This window comes from Heterostelium album (genome assembly GCF_000004825.1).
Source record: "Heterostelium album PN500 unplaced genomic scaffold PPL_scaffold10, whole genome shotgun sequence".
Taxonomy (NCBI): domain Eukaryota; phylum Evosea; class Eumycetozoa; order Acytosteliales; family Acytosteliaceae; genus Heterostelium; species Heterostelium album.
This window is the reverse complement of record NW_008805072.1, coordinates 344482-361032: the sequence shown is the minus strand read 5'-3', so window position 1 is coordinate 361032 and position 16551 is coordinate 344482. Positions and strand designations below refer to the sequence as shown.

Genomic DNA, 16551 nt, shown 5'->3' with positions numbered 1-16551 from the left:
CAATGAATTTTCTTAGGAAATGTTAAGAAAAAGTTTGTTTGTTCAACATTATTTAAATTCAAAAAAAAATTAATTTCTTTAAAAAAGAATGGATAATGATTAATTTTGTTTGTGATCAAACATAGAAAAATTAAGGTCTTAAAGATATTATTTGGTTGATAAGTTTTTTTTTTGTCAATTGTTGACCATGAGAATACTGTACAAAAATATAATACTAATAAAAAATAATTAATAAAAATGATGGAGAATTAAAATTAAGTTTATTGTTGATTATATAAAGGAAAATCTGTTTTAGTCTTTAGCTCTAAAGAATTTAAATATTCAAGTTGAGCTTTAAGAGTTAAAGATTGTTGGCGTTGTTCTAGTGACATAAATTTCGTTGATGGTAGCTGATCTAGTTGATCTCTGATAAAGCTGGAGTTTACAGATAATGAAAGAAGATAGTATAACGGTGATACATGATGCACTTTGGTTGCTATGGCCTGAGTTTGGCTATGATTAATTTTTTGTTTTTTTACAATTTCATTCCCATTTTCATCAATTTCTCTAATTCTAACACTCTTGGATTGGCTAAAGGAAAGACTCTTCATGTCTTCTACCAACTCGCCATATCCAGTCAATGTTCCAAGTAATGTCTTCAAATCTAAATCTGGGTTTTTACTATTGTTGGCCTGGTTATCCAAATCATAGAAACGATCGGTATTATAACGCATTTCATTTCTAAATCCATTACGATAAGCACTATCATATGATTGTTTAATTGACTTGAGAAAGTCAGAAAGACAATCCCTTTTGAAATCATAAGATTGATTGTTGGTAATTTGGAATTTCTTTCTATGTAGATCTGCCAATGTAAAATGGAAATGAATTTGAGTTCTAGTGGCGTTCAGATCATATAGAAAATTCTTTTTAAGAATTCTAATTATTGAAACTATTAATTTTAAAATTTTACAACTATTTTAATGTTTTTACTTACGCTTTTAGAAATTGTAAATAAGCATTATTCAAATCTTGTTCTTTTGTATTATTTGATCCAATAATAGTTTGAACAATTCGAATATTGCTTCTATAGTATCCATTTATACTTCTGGCATTCACCTCAGATCCATTTGCTTTACTATTTTCACAATCTCTATTGTAATAATCCATTGATTTTTTAAACAAATCTTTTACTTCCTCCTCCTTTTTCAAATTGTTTTTAAAATTCATTTGGAATAGATCTAAAATATATAATTTAATTTTTAGTAACTTTTAATACATAAAAATATACTTTTGTTTGACTTATATTTACCAGAATGATGTGCTGCATAGTTGAAATAATATTGACCCATAAGTAGATTGGTGAATTGACATATCTTTTTTGGATATTTATCTTTCAGATCAAGATATAAACTAGTTGCAAAAGTCAATAGTAATTCTGAAGCTTTGAAATTCTTTTGTATTCTATGAGAAACAGATCTCATAGTACTAGCTTCGAATCTATTATCATTATTTTTTTTAAAATAAAGAATGTAAAAAAATAAATAACTTTTTGTTTAATTAAAATAAAGAAACACTTACAGGTTTTCAAGAGAAGAATCTTTTTCTAATGCTTTATCAAATAGTCTATGTGATTCTCCATAGTTTCCAAGATAAGTTGATCCAATTCCTTGACTAATCAAGAGCTTTGAATAGAGAAATGGTATTTTTCTAAATTCACTAGTATACTGAACAGAAAGTTGATCATATTTATCCCATTCAGCTTTTTCCTGAACTCTTGCCATATCAACTTCCATTTTGACTTTTCTTTCGTGATTAAAATCTGTAGTAAACTTTTCCTCTATATAAACATCTTTTTCTATTATTAAAATAAGTCAGTAATCAGTTAATTAAAAATAAATTTAGAACTATTAAATTAATAATTACTTTTTTTTGATTTAGAATTATCTTTAGATGCTATTATTTCAAAAAATAAATAAATTAATATTTAAAATAATTTTAGTAAATTAATTAAAACATACTTTTAGAAGGTGATCTCTCACCAATTGCATTAATAGTAAACTTAAAACTAAAATCGGTGTGAATGTCTTGATCCAAAATAACACCGTAGCATTTAATTGTGTAGGTACCGGCATTGTCAAAGATGAGTTCTTCCATGAGGGCTTCACCATCTTCCAATGTAGTAGGGCCCTTTGAAAATACATTCTGAAGCTTGCTAACAACTGTAGCTTCGTCTATCACTGACGGGGATTTGGAGTGTGGTTGCCATTTCGAAACTTTAAAATTCAATTGAAATGGTGAATGTTTTTTGTACACTCTATTCACTTCATTTACATTGAATAAATTGACACACATATGTTGATTTGGAACTTTACTCCAAAAATAATTTGGCGTAACCAAAAAATAATAATTTGATTGTTGTAAAGAAGTTGACATTTTTTGATATTCAAATATTTGTTTCTTTTTACCGAGTTTAATTGGATTGGCAAATAGATTTAAATCTAAAGGAGATTCCGGATTAAGATTCATTAAGGACTCCTCATCCTCCTCCTCCTCTATATAGTTATCTAAAGATTCCATTTTTAAAAAAATATAAAATAATATATAAAAAGTAATAAATCTTTTTTTTTTTTTTTATAATCCTATTTGATAGAAAATGATTTGAATATATTTTTATTGTTTTATTTCCTTTATATACATATTTGCTCATTTTAATATCATTGGATTTGACATTGTTGGTCTAATAACCAATAGTATGATTATTTTAACAATATCAAAGTTTTTTTTAAAAACACACACTTGCTTCACCTTCAAAAAAAAACAAATCTGATTGTGTATAGTATGGTCCGCCAATTAAATATATAAAAATTTCGTTAGTGGTGAGATTATTATAATAGATAAAAGTTAAAGTTTGTGTTAACACAATGAACTTTATCACTATTATTACTATTTGTAACAAACCATATTACAAACCCTGAACTTGTTTTTGGTTGAACATACTAAAACTTAAATATTAAAGTTGGTAGTGCATTTAAGTTTTTCTAAAGACACTCTATATATATTATGTATAATTATACTCAACCGAAACAGCACATCAAAAAAATATTTATGTATCTCGCTACAAGCATTGATGAAGAGAAATGTATGTCGGTTGTAGAGCTATATATATCAACCTAAATGCACTACCAACTTTAATATTTAAGTTTATATCATATAGATGTGTTACAATAATTGTATCCTTAGTTTGTTTAATATCAACTATATTGTCAAAGTTGTTTCAAACTATTAAATATTTTTTATTCTTTATGATTAAATTCCTTTTCTCTTTTATAATTATTTCTTTACTAATTATTCCTAGTAACAAATCGATTGTTCGCGCTAAAACAAATAATCATCCGATCTTAAAACTTTCAGAAAAAAACTAGTGGTAAAATGAATAAAAAGAATAAAATTGAAATAAAATTAGGGGAAATTTGTATGAAATATATATTGTGTGATATTCACACTTTTACAACCTTTATTGAATTAATTTTAGAGTATTTTTAATTTATTTTAGTAATACTATTACTATTTTTAACTATTAGAAATAAACAAACTTATTGTTTGATTTTTATTTTTTATTTTTTTTTTTCAAAAAAAACATAAATGGATAGTCCTATTATTGTTGATATCCAACCACCACCAATAGTCAATGAACTTCAAGACAATCACCATCATGACAATAACAATAGAGAATCAAATTCAAATGTATCATTGCTTACATTGATGTTGGAGAAGAAAGAGATTGGTCAGAGCAATGTCAACGAATCGTTCTTCAAGGTGTTTCGATTTCAAGTGCTAAGAAAAAAGATATTTTCAATGATCAATCCGATCACTTTGAAACTTGCAAAGCTTTTATATCATTATGGAAAAACTCCAGCCCCGAATATTGTTAAATTCGAAACCAAGATCGCAGCATCGTATCTTCTTGACAATGGAATGACCGGTCTGTTCATCGACAAATTCCGTTACGCTTTCAATACACTCAGTTTCCGTTGTCCCAAAGGATCGATGACGACAATGATCTTTGAGAAGATCGGTGATTGTCGCCGATTCGACATGCTAGATATCATCTTTCGAAAGTGGAGGACATCGCTGATGCCGGTGGCGTTCGACGCCGCCTGTGGATCAGGTCACTTTGAGATCATCGAGTATGTCAGTGCACTCGGATGCAAACCATCATCGAAAGCAGCACTGTGTGCAGCCAAATACAATAGAATCAATGTACTCAAGTATCTCTATCGTAATCTAGAGTATCGACCGCTGTTCAATGATCAAGTCAGTCTATTCGCAATGCAAAATATGAGCCACGACGTCATGATGTGGTTGATCGAGCAGAGTGATATACCAATCAACATTTCAGTGATCTCTTCACTTCCTTACCCAACCACTGATGAAAAGTACAAATTTGCATTGAAAATAAGAGATACTTACAAAGCAGCTCGCTCTACTTATCCAGAGAAATGGGATGTAGATTTACTCTTCATGAAGAATGTAAGTGTAGATAATATTATCTTATTTTATTTTCTTAAACTAACAATTTAAATGTATTTAAAATCTATAGAGATTAAGTGACCGTATTATTAATGGATTACACCATTAGGGCAATATCTATCAATCTATCTATCTATCTGTCTATCTTTCAATCAATCTTTTTCATAATCATTATTATCAATCATTATAACATTCATTATTATTTTCTCTATAAATATCATTATAATGTTTTAGAGAATATCAACATACGATGTATATAAATAACTATCTCTTATTAATATAAAAATTTAATAATAAGAGATCATCTTTAAAAATCATAATTGTCAATTGATAAAGTATTAATGTAGTCTTAAAGTTTTATAGTTTTTGTTTATACTTTTTTTTTTTTTTTTGAATAATTTATTAATAATTTAAATACAAAGAGTTATTATTGTTATTGTTGTTGTTGTTGTTATGTTCAAGTTTGTTATTGATAGGATACACCTTTAGAATCAACAGATAAAACTTCAACCCATGATTTCAAATCTTCATGGGTGTCGCATGCAAAGAAATATAATCGATACTTGGTGATTAGTGTGAAAGAGTGTTGTTGCTTTGGCTTTGGTTCGACTTTCAGTGAGTAAAAGTCTTTGAGGTCAATGGAACCTCTGGGTTTCTTCATCTTCTTGTCGTCGAGTTTGAAATAGTTGAGCAGACCGTCCTTGAAGAAGAAATGGTACTTCTTCCAGTTACTTGATTTCGATGGACTGCTCGTCTTGTAGAGTACACCGTCGATCTCCTTTCTTATTTCTTTTCGTGGTTTGTCGAGGAATACCGACTTCTTACGTTCGATCGCTGGCAACTGACTGTGTCCTTTCCATGGTGACATCGATGAAGCTGTAGAGTTGGCAGATGAACTCGATGCCATCATTGTTGGTGATGATTCATTACTGTTGTTATTGTTATCATTACCATTAGTGTTGTTTGTGGTAGATGAAGATTCACCCGGTGTTGAACTATGGCTATCGGAAGTTGACATTGAATCATTGTTGGCGTTGGCGTTGTTGTTGGCAAGGAGAACTGGTGAACTACTTGGATGGTTAAATTCATTTCCATTTAAACCATCTACATCTGCTGAATTTAGACTGTTCGGTGTACTTATTACACTGGTGCTGGCACTGTTGTTACATGAGAGACCTAATGATTCAGAGGAAGTTGGATCGGACAATAACTCTGCATTGCTGACATTGCTATTGTTTGTCTCACCATTGATATTCTTCACACCGTCATGTTGTTCATTTTTGTTAGTATTGGTTTGATTTGATGTTGTTGTTACATTAGCATTAGAAGTAGAGGTAGGAGAAGTAGAAGTAGTAGTTGATTGTTCTTCTGGTATAGTTTTCATTGTTGATGTTGATGTTGCTGATTGATTCTTCAATTCTATAAAATGATCGAGTTTACCTACACTTCCGACGAGTGAACCAGATAGTTGGGTTAATGGCGATGGTGGACTGCTTCCACCGGTCATCTTCACACTTGCTCTACGGACTTCCGATGGCGAACTTGGAATGGGAGTGCCCGGCAGATACTTGGCGTAGATCCATGGCAGACGAATATCAACGGAATCCTTGGGAGACGGTCTGTTTATATGAGATGGGACGTTCTTTTCGTATTTCTGATTGGCTCTGGCATTGCCATCGAGATTCTTGAGATGATCGACATCCAAGTTCGACGAGGATAGTCCACGAAGTGACTTTACATGTGATGCACCGTTTGGAAGATGACGATGCACACCCGAACATTCTACACACAGCACTACACCAAATGATGTTGAGATCCACGATGGGTCTGATGCACCACAATCCGCACAACTTTGATTGGCTGGTTCAGAGAGGAAATCATTCTAAAAGTTAATAATATAAAAATTAAATAGAATTAATTAGGTTAGTATTTAATGTTTGATGTTGTTCAAATATTTAAAGTTAATATTAGAATCAATAAAGATTATCAAATTTACAATGTATATATATATATGTTTAGATAGAATATTAGGTAGGTAGTAGATAAGAAAAGTAGGTAGTAGGGTAGGTAGGTAGAATATTGAGAGGTAAAGTTTGGAATTGGAATAAAGAAAGAGTAACAAGCTACTACAAATAAAATAGAGAAGTAGAAAGTGTTCTTCGTTTCCTTGTTGATTTCTTCTTTTTGATGAGTTGGAAACTATTGTTGGTAGGAGAGAGACAAGTAGATGAAGCAGATACACTGTTAATGTTGTAATTAGTAATACTGCTAATGCTACTGTTCAACGTAGAATTGTTGTTGGTCATACTACCGACACTGCTACTCAAACTGTTGTAACAACTACCACTGCTACTACTACTGAGACTGTTACAACTACTACTCAAACTGCTACAATTGTTATTGTAACTTTGACTCAATCCTGTCGATGATAGATCACTTGGCAACGATGCCGATGTGATCGTAAAGTATACCGATGGATTATGATGATGATGATGGTTACGATGAGGATTGTTGTAAGCAGACGGTGTAGGTGTAGAGACAGAGTGTATCAGTGGCGTGTTATTGACAGTCGAGGCATTCGATGTATTGCTAGAGGAGTGCTTAGAGGAGACATTAGAGAGAAGAGAGCTAAAGAGTGGAAAAGAGGAAAGTTTCATAGGTAGAGAGTGTCGTTTCTTTTCAGGTCGATTACAATTATAGTTGTTCAATGATTGAGAGTGATACAATTGTTGTGTTTGTGAATACTGTTTTAAAGACATTACCTCGTCGGATTCAGTCAGAGAATCAAGCTTCTTGGCAATTGAAGAACGAATCAACGAGATCCAAAGGAATAAAGTTTGACCATCGGGGCACGAGAAGAAGTAGATTCTCAACGGTGTAATCAATTGGAAACAATGTGGGTGATCTACAACCTGTACTAACTTTACAGATGATAATATTAAATTGATACATTTCATTTTCTTTGGCTGGTGGACAACAACAACAATAACAACAAATGTTAATATATATATATATAAGTTAATTTCTTCAATGATCATTGTTATCATTATCTACTTACTTTTTCATTTGTATCTTCAAAGATTGTATTATAGAAGAGATTTCCATTTTTAAGATAGAATTGCTTTTGTTTCCATAGGATTTCGGTGTGTTGTTTGATGAGGATACCAGACATTTCGGCATCTTTGATCGGTGCTTCATAGGTTGCAGTTGTCAACTCGTCGTAGTCGGTGATAAGTGATCGTTTCTTACTTCTTGTTTTCTCGAGTAGTTGTGAGATACACTCATCGATATCGTTGATCCAAATCATCTTTTCACCGAGTGACGATGCCGTCAGAGTGATTGCGGTTGTACCAATCGATGCACCCAATTCATTACCCATTCCTGTGTTTGTGGTGATACCGATCAACTGGAATGAGAACGGATTGTTTGGATCTGCCAAATCAATCAGAGAAGCACCATCCAAATGATACGATACAATAAACTTGAATTTACCTTCATCTACACCTGTCAGAGTATTTCTTGAATTCTTTGATTGACTTAGTTGTCTATTATTATGACAATAAACATAATGTTAATATTAAGTTATGTTAATCTATATATATATATATAGATGTTTTTTATGATACTTTACTTTGCAAGATTCTTATTCTCTGTTTTCAAAAGGATATCGTTGAAGAGGAAGAAGAAGTAGATCTTTGATTTCTCTTCTAGACATGCAAGTGGACCTTTACGAACGTATCTACGATGTGGCTCGGCGAGATTGTCGAATTTACCGACAAGACTGTGTTGGATGTTGAGTACTTGGTTGAGATTCTCGGCTTCTCTCTTCTTTTCGTTGACGTACTCTGCGACGTCTTTCATCTTTTTCAAGGCGACAGAGAGATTGTCGTAGTCTGGGTGGTCGTCACTGGTAAACTTGACGAGATCTTGCAGCAGAAGAACGTATCGCGGTAGTCTTTGAATTGGCATGATCAGGAAAGCCGACAGATCCAAACCCATACACTTCTCGGCGATACGATTCTGCTCGAGCAGCTTGGCAAACTTCTCGTTCTCTTTGCACTCGTTGATCGCTGCAATCGATGCGTTGTAGTTGTTGACGTAGTTTGTGTAGACTTTGAGGTAGTCGGTGGTTCGCTTGAATATCTCACCGAGCTGCTGTTTCGATCCCTCCTTGAAACGATTCTCCATCTGTGTCAGCAAGTTGTAGTTTACATTCTTGATGACCTCGATCTGCGAGAAGATACTCTTTACTTGATTGGGTTGCAGTATCTTTTCACACTCTCGCAGGTAACATTCAATGAGAATCTCCAAGCACTTGACATATTTACGCTCAGTCGCCAAGATCTCCTTGACGATATCGTTACGACGGAACAACGGATACTGACGCCAGAGACGTCTTCTCTCTATCTTTGCTTTGGTACGAGCTTGAACTTTGGTGAGACCACGATATGCTTTTGGATTGCTGGCAAAGTGTTCTTCGTAGCTACGCATTCTCTGACGGTGTTTCTCCATGGCAACACGCACGCGACGACGAGCGATCCATCCACGCACATGTGCCTGTACAACCACAAGCTTGCGTAAACTATGTTGTTTTCCACCGAAATCGAAAGTTCCACACATAATCGCACCGCTCTTTGTTTTTCTAATCATTCCACGTTCAAGCTTGGTGTCGGAAGACGACAGAACCGAGTGTGAAGATGCAGCGGCTGTACCGCTTGCGGGTAGCGAAGTCGACAGTGAACCAAGATCGGTTGGTCTTGTTGTTGGTGCACTGGCGAATCGATTTCTCAGTGTGCTAACACCGACTCCACTTGTAATTTCGATGGTCGATGGTGTTGTTGTGGCGCGACTGTCGACCGGCCTAATTCCGCTACTCGATCCGGAACTGCTTGTTTCCGAGTCGGATGCGCCGCTGTGAATGTTATTGCTGTTGCTATTGTCTTGGTTGAGTGATTTATGTGCGAATCTAGATACTGGTGTACCGATGATGGTGGCGCGTTTACCGCCCAGGCTGTTACTGGACATTGCGCTGAGCAGTGTCGGATCGATTTCCAACTGCATGCTCGACTTTACTTTTTGGATCAACAAAAAACTGACACCCATAATCTGTTTCAGATTGCCATCGACGATGTCCTTGGCGTTGCAACCAACCACTTTAATATCCAATACCTTCTCCATAAAGAGAAGCGCCACCATTATATTATCGATTTTGTGTTGTAGGAATTTCGGGTTGCGAACATAACGCGACACCTTCTTGCCAGAGATGACCTCTAACAAATTGATCAGCATGACACCATCGGAGAAATCAGTTGCCAAATCCTTGACGACCAGACTTCTCTCTTGTAGATGTTGGTTAATCCATCCTGTAAATGAATCCAATTGAATGTTCTCCCAATTGGCATGTGAACCAGATACATAGGATTTCGATGTCATTTTGTTATGTTAAAAAATATATTATAATTATTACTTTTTTGTTTCTATTATTATTATTTTTTTCTACTTCAGGTTATCAATAAAAACTTTTAAATTTGGTGTTGATAATTTCTAATATTATTATGATTATTATTAACTAACTAAAGTTAAATATCTAAGATTTAAATTAAAAAAAGACTAACTGTTAATATATTGATATTTATTTCAGAATTCTATGTAATATTGTTAATAATATTAATTATTAGGTGAATGGAATGGAATGAATGAGTGTTCCAGGTTTTTCCAGAGTTTATAAAATTGTAAAATTAAACAGTTATTTGTTTTTGTCAAATTTAGGGTATGAATGAATGATGATAATATATGATATGTCGATTGAATTGGAATTTAATTGAGTGAATGAATTTATATAACAATCAATCACAAGCTAAACCAAAATAAAACAAAACAAATTCAACCATTATTATTATTAATCAACAAATCAACAATCTATAATCTCTAAAAAGTAGTTTTCTGTTTGGATTCAAAAGAAATCCTCCTTTTTTATTCTTTTCATACCTTTCTATTCTCTATTGATTGATTGATTCTATTATGATTCTGTTGTTAGCTTTATTATTAAATAACAATACTGTCAATATTCTATCACATATTTTAACATTGATTTGGTATGAATATTGATTCATTAAATAAAAACACTAAACCATTTACTTTGCTTGCTTAGTTGTTTGTTAATATTAAATCTAACAAATCAACCACACACACACTCACACGCAACAGAGAGTTAAAATAAACAACACAACCAACACAACACATTGTTGGAATATTAAAACGACACACACACAACTAACTCACATTTTTTTGTTTTTTTTTTTTAATATTTTAAATGTGTAGGTAAAAAAATTGGGTGTGTTTTTGAATGTGAATGATTGACTGATTGATTGATTGATTGACTGATGTATGTCTGACTTGACTTGTTGTGTTGATATCATCTTAATTGCAATCATATGATTTTATCAATGACATTTCTTTGACTTTATAACCTAAGATAGTAATGTTATAAAAATCTGATGAAGATTTTGAAAAAGTGTAAAATATAACCTTTGAACAAAAAAAAAAAAAAAGTAGATTCTAAAATAATCGATATAATTCTACAACTACTACTACTACTACAACTAAGGAGAATGTTAGATAATTATATATCTCGTACTATTCTCTAAACTTTTCATTCCAAATTAATTAAAACAGATACACCAAAAACTTGCTATTTGAAATGGTAACTGCTTTCTTTTGATAGGATTGTGATGATAATGGCACATGTGTGATTAATCAATTGACGACAATAAGCAAGCGAAGATCAATCTTTTACTAAAAATTATCGTCGTAGGTGTTGTTTATCTTAAAGTGTTGGCGAACTCTTTGTGATCTTTACCTTTTTTTATTTATCTGTTTTTGTTTTGTTTTGACTATGATTACAATTAAAAATATAGAGGTTGAAATATTTCTATGTATTTGTTAATGAAATGTAATTAATGTACTGTGCTATACTCTATTCCTCTACTCTTTTTTTACTACAAGTTTACACTAAAATACTAAACTAACTAACTAACAAACTAATATCTACAAATTTTTATATATCTGAAAATATATAAATATATATATCTTTCTTCCTCTCTCTTCTATAAGAAACAATTAAAAAAAAAATAAAAATAAAAAAACTTTTTTTTTTTTTTTTTACAAAAAATTATAATTACATTGATGTATGAAAAAAAAAATTTCAATTTATTTTCTTTTAAAAGAATATAAATTATGATGATGATTGGTGCAACACAACTCTTGATCAACCAAAAACCCCCATTGTTTGAAAAATATAGAAAAAAAATGAAAAATGGGTCAGTCAGTTTATAATAATTTAACCACAAATTTTTTCATTTAAATCTTTAGCGATTTAATTTTATTTTGTTTTATTTTTGGTGTTAATCGACAAATTTGCCTTTAGTTTTGATAAAACAATGGTTATTAAAATTTAAAATGAAAGATGAAAATAAGAAATAAGAAAATGATTATATTTAAAAGTTTTAGATATTTATTATTTATCTTCTAGCTTTTTTGGTTAAATATACAAAGGCAAGGATAAAGAGAATCGATGAAGCCCAATAAGCAGCGAGAATACCAAGGTTTCTCCAACGATTTTCGTAATGCCAATCCAATGTTTGATAGTATTCTTCACCATCTTTATATATGCAATATCCACATTCAGTTTGATTGTTATTGATTGAAACTACGTATCCTGGTGCATTTTGTGTGAATTGTTCGGTGTATTGCTCACATGTTTGTCCGTCTGGTGATGTGAATTTAATGAGATCCTCTGGTTTACAGATAACTTCCACTGGCTTTAAGATAGTAGTTACAATACCTTCCAACAAGTACTTGGCAGGGTTGAGACTGTACATGAAACGGAAGAACTTTGGCAACAATGAATATGGAATTTGGACACCACAGAACAAGAAGATATAGAATAAAAGAATTGGAAGTGCTGCAATCGAGATGGCAATGTCAAAACAAGCTGCTCCCAATGCTTGACTGAATGATACAATGTAGAGTCCAAACATCGAGTGAATCAACCAGTAATAGAATCCGGTGATCGCATCGAATTGGAGACCTGCGGTCCAGTAGGATGCAAAGAAGAAAAGCGTTGTTGAGATGATGACATATGGTATTTCAACGGCAACGATTGCCAATGAGAAACTATGCCATGAATAATATTTACTTGCGTAATCACGCTTAAAGAAATTCTTTTGAATAAAGAATTGTGGCAATACCAAGTAAATCAATAGGACACCAAGAACCATACCTTCCCACAAGAAGAATATTCTTTGGTTCATATCGGATGATGAGTTTTCCAATTGATAGAATGTGAATCCAATAATCAATCCGGAAACCAACGATTGTGCAAACGATCCAATGGTATATTGTGGATCTCTCCACCAGATTAAATTGAAACGTTTGTAGACTTCGATGAATTGTGTGAGGAATCCAGTTGCGAATTCTCTTGGTGCCTTGGAATTGTTTGATTCTTCGTCGACATGACTAATATATTTGACAAGTTCTTCTCTGGTTTTGAGAAGTTGAAGTTCCAATTTCACTTGGTTGTACTCGGTGGAACTCTTCCAGATTGCACTCCAATCAAAATCAGTCTTTCCATGTACACCGGCACCAATTACATCGAGAATATATTCAGCTGGATTCTCAGTTGAATCATAAGCACGTCCACCATTCTTTGTGAAATAATTGACAAGAGTTTGTGAGTTTTCACCAATATCACCGAAATAAACGGTTTTTCCACCTTTGGCCAACAAGAGAATACGATCGAAATGCTCGAATAATACTGGTGATGGTTGATGAATTGTGCAGACCAATGGCATTCCAGCGTCGGCAAGTTTACGAATGAATTTAATAATGTTGTATGATGATTGTGCATCGAGACCTGAAGTTGGTTCGTCCAAGAAAAGAATATGTGGTTTGGCAACAAGTTCCAATCCAATGGTGAGACGTTTTCTCTCTTCAACAGAGATACCAACTCCATTTTCCAAACTTCCAACAAGTGCATCACCCAAATGTTTCATTTCCATCATTTCAAGAACACGTTCGACATATTCGTATTTCTCTGAGAGTGGTACCTCTGGTTCTTGTCTGAGTTTTGCAGAGAATTGCAAAGCTTCACGAACAGTCAATCCTGGATTATGAACATCCATTTGCTCGACATATCCAGTGATACGCTCAAAGTCAATGGCGAGTGCTTTACCATTTAATGCAGAGTCACCTTTGACTATTCCAATGGTTTTACGCTTGGCCAAAACATCCAACAGTGTTGTCTTACCGGCACCTGAAGATCCCATTAAAGCAGTCATTTGTCCAGGTTTAATCCAACCGAGAACATCATCGAGGAGTAACTTTTCACCGGCACCTGGAATTGGGACTGTATAGTTAATATTCTCCCAAGTGAAGATTCCACCTTGAATCTTGAGATTATCTTTCATGTTGGTGGTGGCTTGTTCAACGATTTTATTTTGATTACGTTCCTCTTCGACATCGTTCAACTTTGGTGCCTTTCCTTTTTTGTAGACTTTCTGAGTGTATCCACCGGCAGTCCAATCAAAGAATTCGACTGCGAAAACATTCAACAAGATATAGAACAACCAGAGAAGATAGACAACCACGACATAGAGAGCTCTTTGTTCAACTTTGAAATCGAATGAGTCGAGAATATAAGATCCACCTTTAACACTCAAATTTCCTTCAACAGCACCTGGAACTGGACAAATACGATGTGCAGAGTCAGTGTAGCTTAGACCGGAAGGAATTGCAGATTGTTCGCATGAGAAATCGATCGATTTGAATTCATTTGTCATTAGAGCACGGAATGCATAGGACAATGGTGAGACGTGGTAAAACCATTTGAACCATGGATGCATTTTAGAAACTGATTGGGTATAACCAAAATAGTTCACCATGAAGATGAATACGAAATTCATTACATTCTGACCGGCAAATAAAGTTGGTGTGAAATTTCCAAAGGCACGGTACAACGAACCACAAGCCAGAGTGACACCGACCAGAGTGAATGCAAAGATAAAGAACTTTCCAGCATTGTAATCAAGTCCATACATAAAATAGGCAATGATTGCATGAAGAAAAGATTGAGCGAAAGCGAATGGAATATCAACGATCACCTGAGAAATAAGGAATGCCGATGGTCTGTAGAGAGCATAGGATTTGTGTTTCTGAAGGATACGACGTCCGTTGAATGTTGCATGAAGATTACCACTCGTCAAAATACACATAAATATGATCGAGGAGAAAATAGCACCTCCTCTTGTGAAAAGTCCATCGGTTGTTCTGTCCATTTGGAAGTAGACACCACCGAGAATAAATGAATTAATGAAAACAGTGAGGAAGAGTGAGACGATTGTGAATTTATCACCATAACTCAATTGCATCTGACGTTTGGTGAGTGCAATACATTGAGTGATGAAACTGGCACTGTAGACAGAACGCTTGCCGGCAGTCTTACTCTTTTCATTACGAATCTGTTGGATAAAGTCAGCGGATGGTTGCTCCTTCTCAACGGTAGCTTCGTAGATCTGTTGCGATTCCATCTGTTGTTTGAAGAGATAAGAGTTTTTCCATGCGGTTTCCAAGTCTCCTGATGTCTCTGGAACACGACCTTCGAATCCTGGACGAACAATTCGTTCCTGTGGGTTGGAGATTCCGGTGAGGAAATCGGCGATCGATTTTCTTGGTTCACAATCGAATCCGAGATCCAAGAAATATTGTTTGGCAAGTTCGATTGGTCCAAAATAAATACAACGACCTTTGTCTAAAACCATTACCTTGTCGAAAAGATTGTAAATCGAGTCAGATGCTTGATAGAATGATGCAATCGTTGTCTTGTGAAGAGTATCAGACATGATACGCAATGACTTGGCATAATCCAAAGCGGATGCAGCATCCAATCCACGAGTTGAACTATCCCAACATGTAATACTTGAACCTGAAACCATTGCCTCGGTAATTGTCATTCTCTTTCTTTCACCACCAGATAAACCTCTAACAAATTCATTTCCAACAATCTAAAAATAAAACATTATTAGTTAAATTTGATATCATTTTTAAAATATTATAATTTTTTTACTTACAGTATTTCTTTGATTTACTAAACCATACATTCCAACTAAAAGATCATATATTTTCGATCTGAAATTTGCTTTTGTTTCTTCAGGTAGACGTTGACTTGGTGTTTTAAGTTTCAATGTGAAATCGAGTGTTTCGAAAACTGTGAGTGTTGGAAAATGGATATCTTCTTCTGGTGTATAGATGGCTTCACCTCTATATTTTCCAAATTCATCGGCTGGAATATTTCCATATTTAAGTTCACCAGTTACATCGATATATGATTCCGTTTGATTGGATATAACTCTCAACAGAGTAGAACAACCAGACCCTGGACGACCTAAAACCAATAACATTTTTCCATCTTCTATATATCCATTTACACTATTTAAAATATTAAATGTATTTATTTCTCTACTTTTAAAACTATTTGATCATTTTGTTAGAATTTTTTATAATTAGAGTTTAGTTAATAAAATACATACAAATTAAATGGATTTAATGCAGATAATAAAAATTTAAATGGTGTAAAGTTGTCGGCAATAACAGAAGTATCGGCACCTTGACCAACAACAGTTAGATTCTTGAAAGAGACACCCATTTTCTTTGGCTTTCCTCCTATTTCCAAGTTCATTCTCTGTGAGTTTTCAAAGTATTTACGGAGTTTGAAGTCGTCTTCATTCTCCTTATATTTTTCACCAAGTTCAATATCAACTTCACCACCAAAATCAGTTACAATCTCTCTAAATAATTTTGATCTGCTAAGTTCTCTGACTTGATTTTCCAACTCTTGAAACAATTTATTTCCATCTTCCACAGATGGTGATTCATCGATCGCTATATTAATTTCTTGGTTAGACATTATTAAAAAAAAAATTATATTTTAAAAAAAATAAATATATTTATATATGGATAATTAAATATTTATAAATATATACA

General features: G+C 33.4%; 4 protein-coding genes across 4 annotated transcripts; 1 reads left to right on the top strand and 3 right to left on the bottom strand.

The window, feature by feature from the left end:
- Positions 1-260: 260 nt before the first annotated feature.
- Positions 261-2559, bottom strand: PPL_12169 (uncharacterized protein; the record flags this gene model as incomplete). Its single annotated transcript, XM_020582913.1, has 6 exons — positions 261-954; positions 977-1220; positions 1292-1479; positions 1561-1837; positions 1906-1935; positions 2001-2559. The coding sequence occupies 6 exons, from the start codon at positions 2557-2559 to the stop codon at positions 261-263; spliced, it is 1992 nt and encodes a 663-aa protein (XP_020429694.1).
- Positions 2560-3624: 1065 nt separating this feature from the next.
- PPL_12168 (uncharacterized protein) lies at positions 3625-4621 on the top strand (the record flags this gene model as incomplete). The annotated part of the gene is made up of 2 exons (XM_020582912.1): positions 3625-4512; positions 4583-4621. The coding sequence occupies 2 exons, from the start codon at positions 3625-3627 to the stop codon at positions 4619-4621; spliced, it is 927 nt and encodes a 308-aa protein (XP_020429693.1).
- A 357-nt stretch (positions 4622-4978) lies between these two features.
- On the bottom strand, positions 4979-9945 carry PPL_12167 (pleckstrin domain-containing protein; the record flags this gene model as incomplete). Its single annotated transcript, XM_020582911.1, has 4 exons — positions 4979-6394; positions 6753-7433; positions 7571-8057; positions 8144-9945. The coding sequence occupies 4 exons, from the start codon at positions 9943-9945 to the stop codon at positions 4979-4981; spliced, it is 4386 nt and encodes a 1461-aa protein (XP_020429692.1).
- Positions 9946-10932: 987 nt separating this feature from the next.
- On the bottom strand, positions 10933-16474 carry PPL_12166 (ABC transporter G family protein; the record flags this gene model as incomplete). Its single annotated transcript, XM_020582910.1, has 4 exons — positions 10933-11040; positions 12063-15572; positions 15639-15996; positions 16098-16474. 4 exons carry the CDS (start codon positions 16472-16474, stop codon positions 10933-10935), a joined length of 4353 nt encoding a protein of 1450 aa, XP_020429691.1.
- Between the last annotated feature and the right edge of the window lie 77 nt (positions 16475-16551).